Source organism: Musa acuminata, chromosome BXJ3-1 (genome assembly GCF_036884655.1).
Source record: "Musa acuminata AAA Group cultivar baxijiao chromosome BXJ3-1, Cavendish_Baxijiao_AAA, whole genome shotgun sequence".
NCBI lineage: Eukaryota > Viridiplantae > Streptophyta > Magnoliopsida > Zingiberales > Musaceae > Musa > Musa acuminata.
The window spans coordinates 31,994,298-32,011,564 of record NC_088349.1 but is presented as its reverse complement, the minus strand read 5'-3'; the positions used below and the strand labels follow the sequence as shown (position 1 = coordinate 32,011,564).

General features: G+C 35.0%; 1 protein-coding gene and 1 pseudogene across 2 annotated transcripts; both read right to left on the bottom strand.

The window, feature by feature from the left end:
• Positions 1-1,898: 1,898 nt before the first annotated feature.
• On the bottom strand, positions 1,899-5,924 carry LOC135628721 (uncharacterized; annotated as a pseudogene).
• A 2,424-nt stretch (positions 5,925-8,348) lies between these two features.
• LOC135629575 (70 kDa peptidyl-prolyl isomerase-like) lies at positions 8,349-12,454 on the bottom strand. 2 transcript variants are annotated; one of them, XM_065137121.1, is made up of 13 exons: positions 12,129-12,454; positions 11,917-12,003; positions 10,589-10,849; positions 10,435-10,509; positions 10,273-10,353; positions 9,994-10,188; positions 9,830-9,919; positions 9,570-9,745; positions 9,361-9,486; positions 9,119-9,265; positions 8,914-9,041; positions 8,713-8,833; positions 8,349-8,618 (listed from the first exon to the last, which is right to left on the bottom strand). In XM_065137121.1, the coding sequence occupies exons 1-13, from the start codon at positions 12,319-12,321 to the stop codon at positions 8,553-8,555; spliced, it is 1,746 nt and encodes a 581-aa protein (XP_064993193.1). In that variant the 5' UTR covers positions 12,322-12,454; the 3' UTR covers positions 8,349-8,552. The 2 variants fall into 2 exon arrangements, with proteins under 2 accessions (XP_064993193.1, XP_064993194.1); XM_065137122.1 differs by having other exon boundaries at positions 11,917-12,045; positions 12,129-12,268.
• Between the last annotated feature and the right edge of the window lie 4,813 nt (positions 12,455-17,267).

Here is a 17,267-nt window from a genome sequence, read left to right as displayed (position 1 = left end):
CGCCCTTGTCAAGCGGTGGTACCGCCTAAGCTCGGTCTCCGAGCGATGTCAGGCGGTAGTACCGTCTAGACTGAGCAGTAGTACCGCTCAATAATAGATGACAGGCGATAGTACCGCCCAGTTATGGCAGTAGTACCGCCAGGACCCTGAAAAACCGGGAGATGACACTTTTCAGCTCCAAATTCAAACTAATTGTGGCCTATATAAACTCCACCCTTTCTGCATGAAAGGGTAACCCGAAAGCTTGATCTTACTATGTGATTTTAGAGCTCAAAAGTATTGTAAAGGCCAAAAGTTCTCCTCCCTCTTTTCTTCTAAGTTTTGATCATTCAAGAGATGAGAGAAAATTCTGTAAGGGTTGTCTCCTAAGCCCGTCAAAAGGAGTGAAACTGTAAAAGGGTGGTTGGCCTTCGCCTATTGAAGGAAGGCCTCTAGTGGACGTCGGTGACCTCGTCGAAGGAGGAAGCCAAAAGTGGATGTAGGTCAAGATTGACCGAACCACTCTAAAATCGCGGTGCTCTCTAGTTTGCATTTATTTTTACTGTTTACCTTACTGCAAACCTTCATATGTGCTTTACTTCCTCGTTACTTTTGTTGCACTCCTTTACAAACTCGCTTTCAAGTTAAGTTTCCGAAAACGATTTTACGTCGGAAACGATTTCATCGTACGAACATAGTTTTTAAATCGACAAAAGTTTTTTTCACTATACTAATTCACCCCCCCCCCCCCCCCCTCTTAGTGCTCTTGATCCTAATACCTATCTCTTCTAAACCTTTGAGCTATTTTTCTTTATTGTCTCTATCTTAGATGCCTTTTTCGTATATCTTAGATGCCTAACATACATGTAAATTACGTTTCACATGAGGAACTCTAAGTTCTCTAACATAAAATGAGTTCGCAATTCACACATTTAATGTTTCTAAAACCTCAATGGGCTCCCAACAAGTATGCTGATGGAAATCTTCAACTTAGCAACCATATACCCCGATAGCTAAAGAGCTATGATACATATGGAATGCAAATTGACCCCCTCCAACGATTTGAAACAAGATGGATCGTTCAAGATTGAAGTTAGGAAAACTATTCTAATCACATAATCAATGAAAATTTGATGAAGTAATTAGAATAGTACTTTGATTCCCTTAAAACGCCACAAACTAAAAAGCTTGATAAGTTGAAAGGAAAAACAAAGATTTTTCTTGGGTTTTGAACACCACAAACAGAAATGCTTGATAAGTCCAAAGTTCATGCAAGAACTTAAAAACAAAACACTCACCGGTGTTGTAAGTCGAATATACTTCTCCAATCTGTGCTCTTACAAAGAGAGTTAGCCTTGTTTATATAGTACAAAGGCCAAGTATAAAGGGAATGAATATATTAAATGACATTTATATTCTTAATGCATGAATGTAGATTACTCATGAATCTACATTGAATTGTTTTGAATAATTATTCATGAATAAACACACAATTCCTAATATGGTCCAATATGGCTGAATGACCTTTATTCTTCAAAGATGGCTAAAAATTCATCCTTCTCTCAAGGTTGGAATTTCTCTTCATGATTTTGACTTATTTGAATCAGGTTGATTATTTTAGGCTCTTCTTGTATCCATAGAACCTTGACCAAGTTTTGACTAGCTTGCTCCTTCCAAATGCCTTCTAATAAACAAGTTAAGGCTTCTTTCATCCTTTTAGATTTCGCTCTTGTCATTGGTCCTCGATGAATAGTTAAAGGGTCTTTGGCAGAATTATAATCAACTTGCTCATTCATATCATTCCCCCTTTCCTTGAAAGGATTCGTCCTCGAATCAGTGTCTTCATCACCTGCATCAAACAAAGATAAATCAGAAATATTGAAGGTTGCACTAACATTACCATACTCACCCGGTAGTTCCAACTTGTATGCATTGTCATTGATTTTTTGAGAGACTCGAAATGGACCATCTCCTCTTGGCATTAGTTTATACTTCCTTTGGTTAGGAAATCTTTCCTTCCTCAAGTGTAACCAAACCCAATCACCAGGTTCAAATACTACTTGCTTTCGGCCTTTGTTGTGTTGTTTCTCATATTGTAGAGTTTTCTTTTGAATTTGTATCTGGACCCTTTCATGCAATGCTTTGACAAAATCAGCTTTTTGCTTACCATCCAAATTGGCCTTTTCCAAAGGTAAAAGTAGCAAATCCATAGGAGTCAATGGATTGAACTCGTATACAACTTCAAATGGGGAATGGTTTGTTGTAGCATGTACACTTCTGTTATAAGCAAACTCCACATGTGGCAAACATTCCTCCCAATTTTTTAAATTCTTTTGAATTATGGCTCTCAAAAGTGTTGATAAAGTTCGATTTACCACCTCCGTTTGTCCATCTGTTTGTGGGTGACAAGTGGTTGAATACAATAGCCTTGTACCCAACTTGCTCCAAAGTGTTTTCCAAAAGTGGCTAAGGAACTTCACATCTCTATCACTCACAATTGTCTTTGGAATGCCATGTAATCTTACAATTTCTTTGAAAAACAGCCCCGCAACATGTGTTGCATCATCTGTTTTGTGGCAAGGAATAAAATGTGCCATCTTGCTAAACCTGTCAACAACAACAAAAATAGAATCTCTCCCTCCTTTTGACCTTGGTAAACCCAAGACAAAGTCCATGGATATATCAACCCAAGGCTCACTAGTTATAGTAAGAGGAGTATACAATCCATGAGGCATTACTTTAGATTTAGCTTGTTTGCAAGTAATGCATTTCTTACATAATCTCTCAACATCTCTTTTCATGTGTGGCCAAAAGAAATGATCACTTCACACATCTAAAGTTTTTCTAATCCCGAAATGCCCCATTAAACCTCCACTATGTGCCTCTCTCACAAGTAATTCTCTCATTGAACATTGAGGAATACACAACTTATTTTCTTTGAAAAGAAAACTATCATGCTTGAAGAACTTATCAAAACCCCCTTTCTCACATGCCCCATAAACATTAGCAAAATCATGATCAGAATTATATAAATTTTTAATATACTCAAAACCCAATAATTTTGCATCAAGTTGAGAAATTAGAGCATACCTTCTAGAAAGAGTGTCGGCAACCACATTTTCCTTACCTTGTTTATACTTGATGATGTATGGAAAGGATTCAATAAACTCCACCCATTTTGCATGCCTACGGTTTAGTTTTCCTTGTCCTTTGAGATATTTCAAGGACTCATGATCGGTGTGTATAATGAATTCCTTATACTAAAGATAGTGCTGCCATGTCTCTAACACTCTTACTAAAGCGTAAAACTCCTTGTCATATGTTGGGTAGTGAAGACTTGCTCCACTTAGCTTCTCACTAAAGAATGCAATGGGTCTGCCTTCTTGCATTAAGACTCCTCCAATTCCTATTCCACTCGCATCACACTCAATCTCAAAAGTTTTGGCAAAGTTCGGTAAAGCAAGCAAAGGTGCTAAACAGAGTTTGTCTTTAAGCAAATTAAAAGCATCATCTTATTTTTCACCCCATCTAAATCCCATATTTTTTTTTATGCATTCAGTTATTGGTGCAGCAATTGTAGAAAAATCCTTAATGAATCTTCTATAAAAGCTAGCAAGACCATGAAAACTTCTAACATCACTAACACTGGTAGGTTTTGGCCACTCCCTAATTACTTTCACTTTTTCTTGATCAACATGTATTCCTTTATCATTAACAACATATCCAAGAAAAGTAATTTTATTAGTGCAAAAAGTGCATTTCTTTATATTAGCATATAACTTTTCTTTTCTAAGCACGTCAAAAATAGCTTTTAAATGTGTTACATACTCATTTAAACTTTTGCTATACACAAGTATATCATCAAAATAAACCACTACAAATTTTCCAATGTAAGCACGTAAAATATGATTCATCAATCTCATGAAAGTACTAGGTGCATTAGTTAGGCCAAAAGGCATAACCAACCATTCATATAAACCATGTTTAGTTTTAAAAGCGGTTTTCCATTCATCACCTTCATGCATTCTTATTTGATGATATCCAGATTTTAAATCAATTTTTGAAAACATACAAGAACCATGCAATTCATCCAACATATCATCTAGCCTAGGAATAGGATGTCTATACTTTACCGTGATTTTGTTGATGGCTCGGCAATCAACACACATTCTCCATGATCCATCCTTTTTAGGCACCAACAGAACAGGAACTGCACACGGACTCATGCTTTCTCGCACATACCCTTTTTTCATAAGCTCACTTACTTGTTTTTGGATTTCCTTGGTCTCTTCGGGGTTGCATCTATATGCTGGCTTATTTGGTATGCTTGCACCTGGAATGAAATCAATTTGATGCTCAATTCCTCTAATTGGTGGCAAACCATTAGGAACTTCTTCGGGAAAGAGATCCTCATTTTCCTGCAAAAGATCAACAATAACACTAGGCAAACTCTTGTCAATTTTGTTAGAAGCAATCAGAACATCCTTGTACATAAGTACAAGTAAGGGCTGCCTCATGGTTAAGGCTTTCTTCACATCACTCATTTTGGCATAAACACTCATTTTTCTTTCACTCAAACTTTCTTTGTTTTCTCTCCCCTTGTATTTCCCAATACTCTCATTTTTATTTTTTTTGATAAGTATACTCTCATTTTTATTACTCAACTCATCATTTTCTTTTTTCTCCCTTTCTTTTTCCCTTCCCAAAGTTTTGGTTAATGAAGACTCAAGCTCCTCATATTGTTGTTTTATGCGCATTTGGTCCTCAAAAATTATCTTTGGAGGCAAAGGTCCAAGCTGATATTTCTGTCCATCTATAATCAAAGAATAACGGTTCTTGAATCCATCATGTATTACCCTTCGATCGTATTGCCATGGTCTCCCCAATAACATATGACTAGCATACATAGGTACCACATCACACCAAACTTCATCCTTATATCTACCAATTGAAAAGGAAATTAACACTTGTCGATTTACCTTTACTATACCACTATCATTCAACCATTGTAACTTGTACGGTTTTGAATGCTTGATAGTAGGTAATTTCAGTTTCTCCACGAGCAAGGTGCTTGCCACATTTGTGCAACTTCCACTATCAACAATCACATTACACAACTTGTTAGCAATCAAACAATGAGTATGAAACATATTTTCACGTTGTTCACCATGTTCATCATTTTCATTTTGCAAACTAAGTATGCGTTGAACAACTAGATTTTCACCTTTAGCATACTCTATATCACTAGTATCCTCTAGAATGTCTTCATCATCATCTTTCTCACTTTCAGATTCTACAATTCCATCCCTCATGATCATAACTCTTTTATTAGGACACTCGCGTGCCACATGTCCATGCCCAAGGCACTTAAAACACTTAATACCTCTAGTTTGATTAGGTAGATTCTCACCTTTACCCTTGTTGTCTAATTCATTTCTACCTTTAGTCTCATCAATTTTAGGCTTAACAATGGGTTTATCATCCTTTTTACTCCAATTCGGTTTCCAAGAAGAAGAAGAACCCGAATAAGATTTTGAATCATACCTTGTGCCTTTTCTTTTGAGTTGCCTCTCAATCTTCATGGCCACATTCACCATATCTTCAATCTCCACATAATGTTGCAATTCTACAAGATCAGCAATGTTCTTGTTTAATCCACTTAGGAATCGAGCCATGGTGGCCTCACGATCTTCATCCACATTAGCCCTTATCATGGTTATCTCCATCTCCTTGTGATACTCATCAACACTCATGGAACCTTGTGTCAAGGTTTGCAGCCGTTGATGCAAATCCCTATAGTAATAGCTAGGGACAAATCTCCTCCTCATGATTTGTTTCATCTCCAACCAAGTCTCCACAGGCCTTTCACCATTTCTACGCCTGTCTTTACACAATTGATCCCACCAAACAATAGCATAATCAAAAAATTCAACAGTGGCTAATTTTACCTTTTTCTCTTCAAAGTAGTTGTGACATTCAAATATCATCTCCACTTTTCGTTCCCACTCCAAATAGGCATCTGGATTATTCTTCCCTTGAAAAGAAGGAATTTTCATTTTGATGCTGCCTATGTTTCTATCCACACCATCAAAACGTCCTCTCCTAGTTTGTCTTCTAGGATTAATATCTTGACCAATTAGAGTAACTTGGTCATCATCCACATCATCGCCACCATCATATTCATCATTGACAAAGGTTGGTTGTCTCCCACGTCGTGGTTCACCTTGCAATCTATTAATTGCATCATCATGCCTTTCTAGATGATCTCTTACATCTCCCATCACTTTGAACATACGTTCAAATTGTTGCTGCATTGCTTGAACTAAAAGATCATTGGATGAAGAACTCGCTTCTTTATCTTTAGACATGTGTACAACCTGAAAAACAAAGTTAGAACAACCTCACCAACACTCCCTCACGTTTTTTTTTTTTTTTTTTCACTCTAGATTTGATTCACTCCACTCATGTTTCTCATAATTTTTTTGGCTTTTCTCTATACTGATCTTACCGCTCTTGTCTTTTACCTCTCTTGTTTTGTTATTTGAGTTCTTAGATTAACTAAGGTACCTAAACAAACAATTCAGATTATGGCAATTCAAAAAAAATAGTGAAATTGGACAGCTTTAAAAGCAAACAAAAGATAGGTCAATTTAAAGATGTGTGTAATGCACTTTAATCATAAGCAAAGACTAGAATTTTTTTTTTTTTTTTTTAGAAATGAAGAAAGATTTCCAAATCGAAATAGAAATTCAAATGAACAAAGATCAAATTCTGTAATTTGCAAGTATTCTTTGAATTCGCAATTTTTTTTTTTTTTTAATTCTGATCTCTTTTTTTTTTTTTTTTGACCTTTGATTTCCCTCTCTCTCTTTTTTTTTTTTTTTTTTTTAGCCTTTGATTTTCTCTCTTCTTTATTTTTTTTTTTTGACTTTTTTTTTATACCGTGTGGAATTACAAATAAAAATAGTAATAACACAAGAAGCACAATAATGAAGATGAAAGAAGAACAATAATTATAAATATTGGCCAAAAAGAAGAAGAAGAGAAAAGAAAAGAAAATCTAAAAGATAGCAAATAAATAGATACGCAAACCTCAAACTTGAGCCGAGCTCTGATACCAAATGATGGAAATCTTCAACTTAGCAACCATATACCCCGATAGCTAAAGAGCTATGATACATATGGAATGCAAATTGACCCCCTCCAACGATTTGAAACAAGATGGATCGTTCAAGATTGAAGTTAGGAAAACTATTCTAATCACATAATCAATGAAAATTTGATGAAGTAATTAGAATAGTACTTTGATTCCCTTAAAACGCCACAAACTAAAAAGCTTGATAAGTTGAAAGGAAAAACAAAGATTTTTCTTGGGTTTTGAACGCCACAAACAGAAATGCTTGATAAGTCCAAAGTTCATGCAAGAACTTAAAAACAAAACACTCACCGGTGTTGTAAGTCGAATATACTTCTCTAATCTGTGCTCTTACAAAGAGAGTCAGCCTTGTTTATATAGTACAAAGGCCAAGTATAAAGGGAATGAATATATTAAATGACATTTATATTCCTAATGCATGAATGTAGATTACTCATGAATTTACATTGAATTGTTTTGAATAATTATTCATGAATAAACACACAATTCCTAATATGGTCCAATATGGCTGAATGACCTTTATTCTTCAAAGATGGCTAAAAATTCATCCTTCTCTCAAGGTTGGAATTTCTTTTCATGATTTTGACTTATTTGAATCAGGTTGATTATTTTAGGCTCTTCTTGTATCCATAGAACCTTGACCAAGTTTTGACTAGCTTACTCCTTCCAAATGCCTTCTAATAAACAAGTTAAGGCTTCTTTCATCCTTTTAGATTTTGCTCTTGTCATTGATCCTCGATGAATAGTTAAAGGGTCTTTGGAAGAATTATAATCAACTTGCTCGTTCATATCATATGCCACAAAAGTTTCTTCTAGCTTTCACCTCATAATGCATTCAGAAAATGAATAGCCCATGTGAGATCTTGGCATTGAGCCTTCGTTGCTACTTAATGACGGCCTACTTATCATTGGATACGATTCATCGCATAAATTGGAGCCTTTTTCTTCTTCGTGCCTTTCCATCTCCAAGCTTTTAGAGAGAACTTTTATATAGTCCCACATTGTCGAGGTCTAACGCATTGCTTAGCCACACGTCTTCATTGCTACTAATGGCAACATGCTTGAGCCGAAATATTTTGCTTTAGCCTGACGTCTCATCGAGTTTTCAATCTTTCCATCTAGAGCTCTTATCCGATGAACACCTTATATTTATTATAATTTTTTTAAAAAGAAATCTATCTCAAGTGAAATTAGATGCGAGGAAAAACAAGAATAAAACACAAACATTTTCTGACTTTTTTTTGTTCTACATATTATTAAATGCTAATTAGTACCACCAAACATGCTCAAACATGAAATTTCGGATAGCTTAGAAGCCAAGTCTGAAAGAAAAAGAAAGACTCGCAGCAGCACCCTACTCAGAAATCCACGGCTATCGAACAGCGGCCATATAACAATATAGATCATACTTTGGACATCAGGCAGAAGCGTCGACACTCATTGGCTCCGTCTCTCGCTTGGATCCTGTTCTGCTTCCACCCTTCTGCAATCGGCCAACAAAATAAAACAACAGTCATTTGCATGCCTCTGTTTCTAAAACCACTAGCAACCAAGAAATAGAAGGAATGAAGCCTTACATTGGGCTCCACAGGCTCCAACTTGCTCATCTTGGCAAACATGTTCCCGTAAAACTTGGCGTCCTTCTTGTTGTACTCCCTCACTTTCTCCTTCAGAATCTTGTATTCCAGCTTCACATCTCTGGATTTGTTGGCATCAACTGTTAGTATTACTCATCTTGATTTAGCTTAACACTAATGGTTTCTAATAAATTAGGCTACCTGTTATTAGGATCAATTTCAAGTGCTTTCTTGATGTCCACCTCTGCCAAATCCAGATCAGCTAGCTGCATATAAGCTTGTGCCCTCCTGTACAGGGCCTTCACATTGCTGCTCTCAATCTCAAGCACCTAGTTCATTTGTCGGTCATGGTCAAATGTAGTATATTTGATACTTCTAGGTAGGTCAACCTGAACATTATACATACCTTAGTGCAAAGCTTTATTGCCTCTTTGTAGTCTTTGAGCTTCAACTTGCAGGCAGCATTATTAAGGCTGCAAGCAGCCTTGAGTGCTTTAGATTGTTTCTTCTCCTCCTCACTGAAGTTGTTATCATAATCTATGAACTTTGCCCCCTGCAAACGAATTGAACAATCAAATAACGATGGCAGGTTCAATCGTATATCCGATAGCCTCACAAACTAAACAACTGATGGATCAATGAGCATACCTTTTCATATCTCTTTGAAGCTTTTGCATATTTCCCCAATTTGAACAATGCATTTCCCTCTTCTTTCTTCTTAGCAGCAGCTTCAATTTTCTCTGCATTGTCATTCATGTCCCACGATTCCTTTTCCTGTGAAGAATATATGATGCACTTTGATGCACAGATTTGATAGGTTATCTGCCAAATTTAAGCAACGGAATAAGATTCTATACCTTCACAAAAGATACAAGTTCAATCTCATAAACAACAGTGGCATTGGGAGGAACTACAGCCAGATCCTGCTTCGATCCAGTGGAGGAGAATGCATACTCAGGTGGGATTGTAACTAAGGCAATCTCTCCCTTTTTCATGGTTGTCACAGTGCGATCAAGACCATCGATAACTTGTTCTATCAATGACATCATGAATCAATTATATTAAACTCACATTGTTATAAGACAGCACAGAAAATCACAAACAAAAGAATTAATACCTTCATCAGTCTTGAACTCAAATGGTTCCTGGTCATCATGTCCCTTCTTCACAAAAACTGTCCCATCTTGTAGCTTGCCGATCAGTTTCACTGGCATTATCATAATAAATCATTAGAGTTTAAGCTACAGGAAGTAACACAAAAATTGTGATGTTAATCTAAACCTCTGACAACAGCTCCATCATTTGGTCGTTCATAGCCTTCTCCTTCCTTGAGAATTTTCTTTAGAATCTTCTTATCATCTCCTATCTCTGTAACTGTCTTCCAAGAAAATAATTCAAGCTCCACCTGAAGAGATGCATTTGGTGGCACTGCACACTCATCGCCAGAGGCTGATCTACCCTTCTCACCAAAAGCATCTGTCCTCCAAAGCATATAAAAACAATTCATTAGAATGATAACATGTGTTAGTAAAAGATCAGCAAAAGAAGCCTCATGCTTACACTGTGGTCTCACTGTGAGGAGCACTTTTTCAGCTTTCTTCATGGTCTTCACGGCTTTAGCTAGTGCAGGACAGAAGAAACCTGCCACAAAAAGGTAATTCAGTGAGCAAACATTACCACCACCGCTCTAATAGTTCCTGCAGCCACATAACTGACACCTACCATCTTTGACTGTGAACTCAACTCCATCAGACTTTGATATTACTGTTCCATCCTCAAGCCGGGCTTCATATTTCGCTGAGCAAATTGAAGAAAGTTGTTACTGTTCATACTAAAACCACAGCAAGAAAACAAGTGATCAACGAACAGCACATACCAAGTACTTCATCCAGATCTTTTGGATTCTCCCACTTCTCTCCTTCCTTCAGAATCTTCTTGATTATTCCTCCATCTTTGCATATGTCCTTAATGCTAGACCACGAGAGCAGCTCAACATCGAACTGGAGTATGGCATTGGGTGGGATGGTGGGGGAAGAACCAGACTCACCATAAGCCAACTCAGGAGGTATAGTGAAGATGGCATTTTCACCCTTCTTCATAGTCTTAATACCTTGATCCCATCCCTTTATTACTTGCCCTGAAAGAAATAGAAAAAACCAGAAAGGATCATGTGGTGAATGTTCTGTAGAAGAGGACAAATATCAGAAAATGTACAAAGATGCATATCAAGAAATTTAAAAAGGCAATATTGCCAGATGCATGCCCAGTAGACCAATCAAATTAGCATATAAATAAGAAATTGGATTCTTGCTTCAACAAAATGGGACGCAATGGAAAAGGAAACAAACTAATGACTACAAACAAACTACTAGTCAAGCCAATGATAGGAGAAATAATATATCAAAGTTGGATAACCAAATCCTCAGAGCCAAAGTCCACTGCCTTTAAAAGGTGCAGGAAGAACATCAATCGATGATGGGCATATAGTTAGAAGACAAATTCAGCAAATTCTTCAATCACTATAATGCAAAATAATGGTACCACATATCATGGCTGGCATTCCTGTAGTTCTTTTAATCACAGGAATGCTTATCCAAATATCAAAGCATCACTTCTTATGCTAATTTCTCAAACCTGCTTGGTCATTATACCTTGCCAACCAATCCAGTGATTTAAAGTGACGTATACTATCTAACCATCGAAAAATTCTTTAAATTCTCGTTTCACCTCACAACTCAGACGGCTAAAAAGCAACATATGGTTGCATCTGATCGGTAATAATTTTAAGAACATTGAAGGACTAATATTTCCCTTCCATTTCCTAGGACCGGGAAATTCAACAGAAGTTTAAATTCAATATCAGACCAACTGTGAAATCCAAATGGTCAAGAAATAACAGGAAAGCAACAAACCAAATCTATCAGCCCTATTTGTTAACTAGGCATCACAATCACAAGTAGTCATCTCCCACAAACCGACGTACCTAACGTTCAAGCCAAAAGAATAAATTTCACACTGAAGTCATAGATCTATGAATAAGACTCTTTTTTTTTTTTTCGTAAACATAAATCCGCATCCGAAAGTATTATTATACAAACAAGACTAATGTAAAAGGGCGAAATCCACAGAATACTACTTGTAAATAAAAAAAGAAAGAGGTCGTGGAATAAGACAGAAAAATTTTCCGAATCAAAGAGTCCTCACCTTGCCCGAGCTTGAACTTGAATGGGGTGCCTCGATCACGGCTGGAATCGAACTTAGTCCCGTCAAGCAGCGTCCCGGTGTAATGCACTGACACCAAAATCCACCAGATGAACCAAAATCACATCCCAACTGATCCAAAAAAAAAGGGGCAATAATCGGAGGATAAAATACACAAATCAGATTCTATGATCAGATCCATCTAATCCGCATACCTTCGACCTCGTCGCCGACCTCGGGGGTGTCCCACCCGTCACCCTCCTTGACGAGCTTCTTCTTAAGCCCCTGCTTCCCGATCTCCTTCTCTTCGCCGACCTTGAGGACGGGGGCGTCATCGTCGGGGAGATCCATCATGCCGTTGGGATCGCCCATCATGTCCTCGGTCGGCATGTCGAACTCCTCGTCCATGACCGTGGCAGATCGGAGACGCGGGATGGATTCAACGAGAGCAAGCGAGCGAGCGGCAGGAATGAGATTTGGGGAAGTGAAAGAAGGGTTTTTATAGGGGGCGAGGGGTTTCCCGAGACTTCCAAGGGCCGTGATGCTTCCAGAGAGATATTTGCTTGTGTGCCGTTTGTGGCAAATGATATGCTTTCGAGGTTAGGGTCTTCGGCTTGCGGATATAAGCGTGGGCCGAGAACTAACGGATGGTGGGGCCTTCTAGGCCCATATTTGTAGAAGAGACCGTCACAAAGCTCTTATTCTTTTTTTTTTTTTCTCTCTTTCAAAATTATGTGAAAAATTAAGATGTATGTACCAAAAAGAAATTTTTATTATTAATATTTTATTTTATTTTAAACTATTCGAAATAAAATATAATGTGTTCCCCGTCTTATATGGCCTCTTCGTCACTTACTCTTATTCACGTTTTCAAAATTTTGATATTTGGTAGGTATCAAGGTTTTGAAATGAAATATCCAAGTGCAATTTGATATTACAAAACTAGATGTAAGATATGATACTTGAAATCCTAACAAACAAGGAAGAAAAACCAAATTAGATATAATGTTCTCAATCATGTTTAAGTGATGCAATTTTCTCATTTTTTTCTGATTTGTTCTAATATTTTAATTTTAATTTTTTACACACTGAGTCACTAAAACATACTTGTTCATACTTAATATCTTTTTATATTATATTTAATAGATAAATTTTATTTTTAGGCATTTTTGGATGCTGTGAATTATACTGTTTTTAACTATAACTTGTTGATACATTGTTGATACATTATGGCATGCTGTTGTATTAAAATTATAACAGAAAATTATATCATTGTTGTTCCATGCATTTGAATACTATGCAAGCTTTCCATTTACTAAAATCAAGTTTATCAAGCAAAGAGAAATTCCTTGAAGGAACACAATATTGTTGATATGCCTTCTCATGCATGCAAGTATAAGTAGTATTCGGAATCTTATGAGTTATTAGAATCTCATAAGATACTTGATGGCATCAATATGTGCAATGATAATTTTGAAAACATTACTATGAATTAATGTCGAACACATTTATGAGGCTTTATCAGAATTCCTTTAAATTACATTCGTGATAGAAAAAAAATAAGCATGAAACATAATTATTTTATGAAAAAAAAGAGGATTGGATCCCTTGACTAGCTTATATATAGATTTATGGCTATCTATCAAATATAGACATTTTTTAAGCTTCATAAGGCACATATCAAAAAATAGCAATTGTTTGTGAGAACATCAGTCCAAGGATTTTAATGTATGCAGTCACCAATGCTTATTCTTAGACAATCATGACTGGAGGTAAGTTTAATTCATGTTTAAAATATAAGTTACTTACAGTTAGTTTGATTCATGCTTCTCCCATGTTGTTTAAAGCATAAAGTATAATTTTTGAGATATCTCTTTGATGGAATCAATTTATTTGATTCAATAATGAATTTTATTCCATCTTGTATTCTCTTATATTTGTTTCACAATCACTTTGTCATGTTCATGTTTTTCTCTATTCAACCATTAAAAATGTTAAAATAAGTTTATCAGTTTTGATAATTCACTACTACTTAGTAAGAGAAAATGATTTCTAAGGTATGTCTATAATTAAGTTGATTATTCTTGAAATTATAAAGTGAATTTTTGTCATATATAAAAGTTTTTTATGCCCTGGGTTTTAATTGAGACAATAGTTGATGTTTTGATCAAACAAATAATCATGTCAGGCACATTGTGGTTGTTTTTATTATATGATTTGTAATTAACAAGTTTTATGGATTAATTAAAGTTATGCTTTGCAATTTTCAGAAGATTATATAGTTTATTGTGCAGGTGCTTTATGTGATTTTAGTTATTTCTTGTCCTATGCAGCATCACAAGGAATTAGTTGATGATCTTACTATAAGATGTCTTATAAAAATCAATATTTATGATATTAATTGATTGGTAGTCACATATATTGTAAAGTAATTATATTAATATTCTAGCTTTCTTTTGTGAGTGAGACAATTAATTAAAGATATTAAAATAAATAAAAAATAAGTTTAAAATAAAATTTAAATATTTTCTTTTTTGTTTATGAAGAGCTCATCTCCTCGTATTTAAAAGGAGTTCTCTTTCTTTCTCTTATTTCTCACCGAGCATTGAGTGAAAACCATCGAGGAGATAGGGACCTCCTTTACTAAAAATTAAAATTTTATATTTTAATTTTTAAAATTTTTTAAGTGTTTAGATTAAGTCCAGATATATTCATGTTGTTTTTAATTTAAAATTTTTAATTATTTTCGAATTTTAATGTCATGATTCATGATTCTTATCTTTACTGATTTAAAAGTTTTGAATCATATATAAAATAATAATAATAATAAATAAAATAATGATATTCATGCTATTTGATGCTATATTGAATTATCTTTGGTGAAATTTATTTGTAATGCTTAATTATTTCATCATGATCATTTGTAGTTATAATATATGGATTTAATTATTTGATCTTTATGTTTGCACGATGAAATTTAATTACTTGGAATACTTAAGTATTTAATGAATTTATCATGATCGATTCCAATTTTTTCATGTTAGTTTGACTATTTAGTGAAATTACAGTCATTATTATTAATAATCCTTACTTTCTATATTAATTTAGTTAATTATTGATGTTGTAAAAATAATTAAAAAAATTAAAATTGATTTGAAATAGAGGATTGGGTTTGACTCGAGTTAGGCAATTGACTCAACTTGATCAACCTCCTAGTATGCACGTTGATCCGATATATTATAACTACAAACGATGCGGTTTGATGCAAGTTGGCTCAAGCCTGTAGCTTGATCTGACGTGACCCCGACCAAGTGGCCTAGATAGGCGACTAGGGTCCGACTTAAGTTCGTGCAACTAGGCGTGAGCCGACCTGTACGACGTAGCACAATTCAGCCTATGATGCTTGCCGTGTAACCCAACCCGCCACCCATGCTGGAATGCGCACAAGCGGCATAGGTGAACAGTCTAGGGCCTATGTGATCCGACACATTTCGGCTTAGTACTGTATAGTTACTGGACCAAGTTCCTTTTTGCCCATATCTGGTCTACGTTGTGGCCCACAAGGGCCCAACAACCACGCCCAAAGGTAGACCAACCCAATGCTCTATGGCTTAAACCCTTTTGTTGACTGAATTGGACTAATTTGTTCGACTCATGTTGGTTTCGGACCGATTCAAGCTTGTGTGACCCAGAACTCAATCAAGTTTAAATTAGATGAAATTAAGGGAGTTTGATCCTAGCTAAATTAAGTCTTGTTTAAATCAATTAGATCAATTTAGCTAGTGTTTAGTGGGGCTATTAATGTATGATCATTTACAATATGATGTTTGAATGGTTATTAATGACCTTGAGATGCTTAATGAATTTATTTCATCCCGAGATTGAAATATTGGTGTGATAGTTTAGTTATGGATGCATATTTTCTCATATGTTTCAGAGTTGCTTAATAAGGGTTCAATATTTATTGAATTGTTTTGTCTTATTTTTCATAATAACCCCCTTTAGTAGTATATCAGATTTCTATAGATAGCACACATTTCTCTATTGTTAGGTAGCACAACTGGGCTACAATATCACTTACGCATGATAGCAAAGCTTGTTGTCTACCTGACTGCTTTAGTTTTGAACCATGTTTAAGTTGTAATAAACTTTTAGAATTTTTATTTTCAATAAGGTGATGCTAACTATTGCTTTAGATATAGAGTGTGGAAAGATGTAGTACTTTTGTATTGTGAATTTTATTTTTGAGATGTAACAATTTTAATATGGACCATTTGCTTCATAGCATAAAGTTGATTATTTTTCTTAATTTTATAATTTTTCATTTTTATTAATGATATTCAGTGATGATAACTTTTATGATTAGAAAGAAAAAGTTTTATTTTTCTTGGATAACCATCTTATTCTCATCGAATCAAGTATGTCACTTAAAAAAATAATATATAAATAATATAAATAGTTCAATCACTTTAGTATGATTTTTATTAAATCTCATATCAGTACAAGAGTATCTATTCTTAAATGCAAAAAGGTGAATATTTTTATGAAAGTTATCAAAAAATAATTTATAATTTCTGATAAGACACTAGTTAAAACTCTTAAGAATGAAATTTGATAATTCCCAAGGTGTATATGAGAATATAGTGAAAATTAGGGACATTGCTACCCAACTTAACTCCTTAAAGGTTTTATGTCTTTTCTAGTTCATTTCATATTAAAATTTCTTCTTATGAAATTGGGTTCATTTAACGTTTCTATAACACATAAGAAAATAATGATAACCTTCCGATTATTTATGCATGAGAGAAAGAAAGTTGAGATATAAGAAGCTTAATGAATAAAAAAATACTGCTCATCTAGCAATTCACAAGAGAGGCTAAGTTGTGTCTATAAGAAAAATAAAAAGAAAAGAAACATCAACACAACATCATGGTAACAAAGTTCTGTACTTCTTATGCAAGGAGAAGAGATACATAAAGGATTATTAAAATACAAAAGTTGTTTTGAAAACAGTGTTGATATATATTTAGTGTGTTATGAATAATTTATTATTGATGCTTAATTCTTATTGTATAATCCATATTGTAAAAGTTTTATTTCGGATTTTGATGATTAAACCAATGTTATGATCTAATCTATATTTTGAGTGATGCAGGCTAGCTTTGATTAAGAAAAACAATTAAAGTAGGAAGAATTGGGCTAGAGTACAACATGTTAGAATATTGGATTTCAAGCTGAAGGATCGGTTGCCGTGTCGGTAGAAGACTTCATACTATGAGTTCGGGCATCGGGCCTAGAAGAGTTGACATTACGCTAAGGAGATCGGAGTTGCAGAGGTCAACATGTTGTTGAGC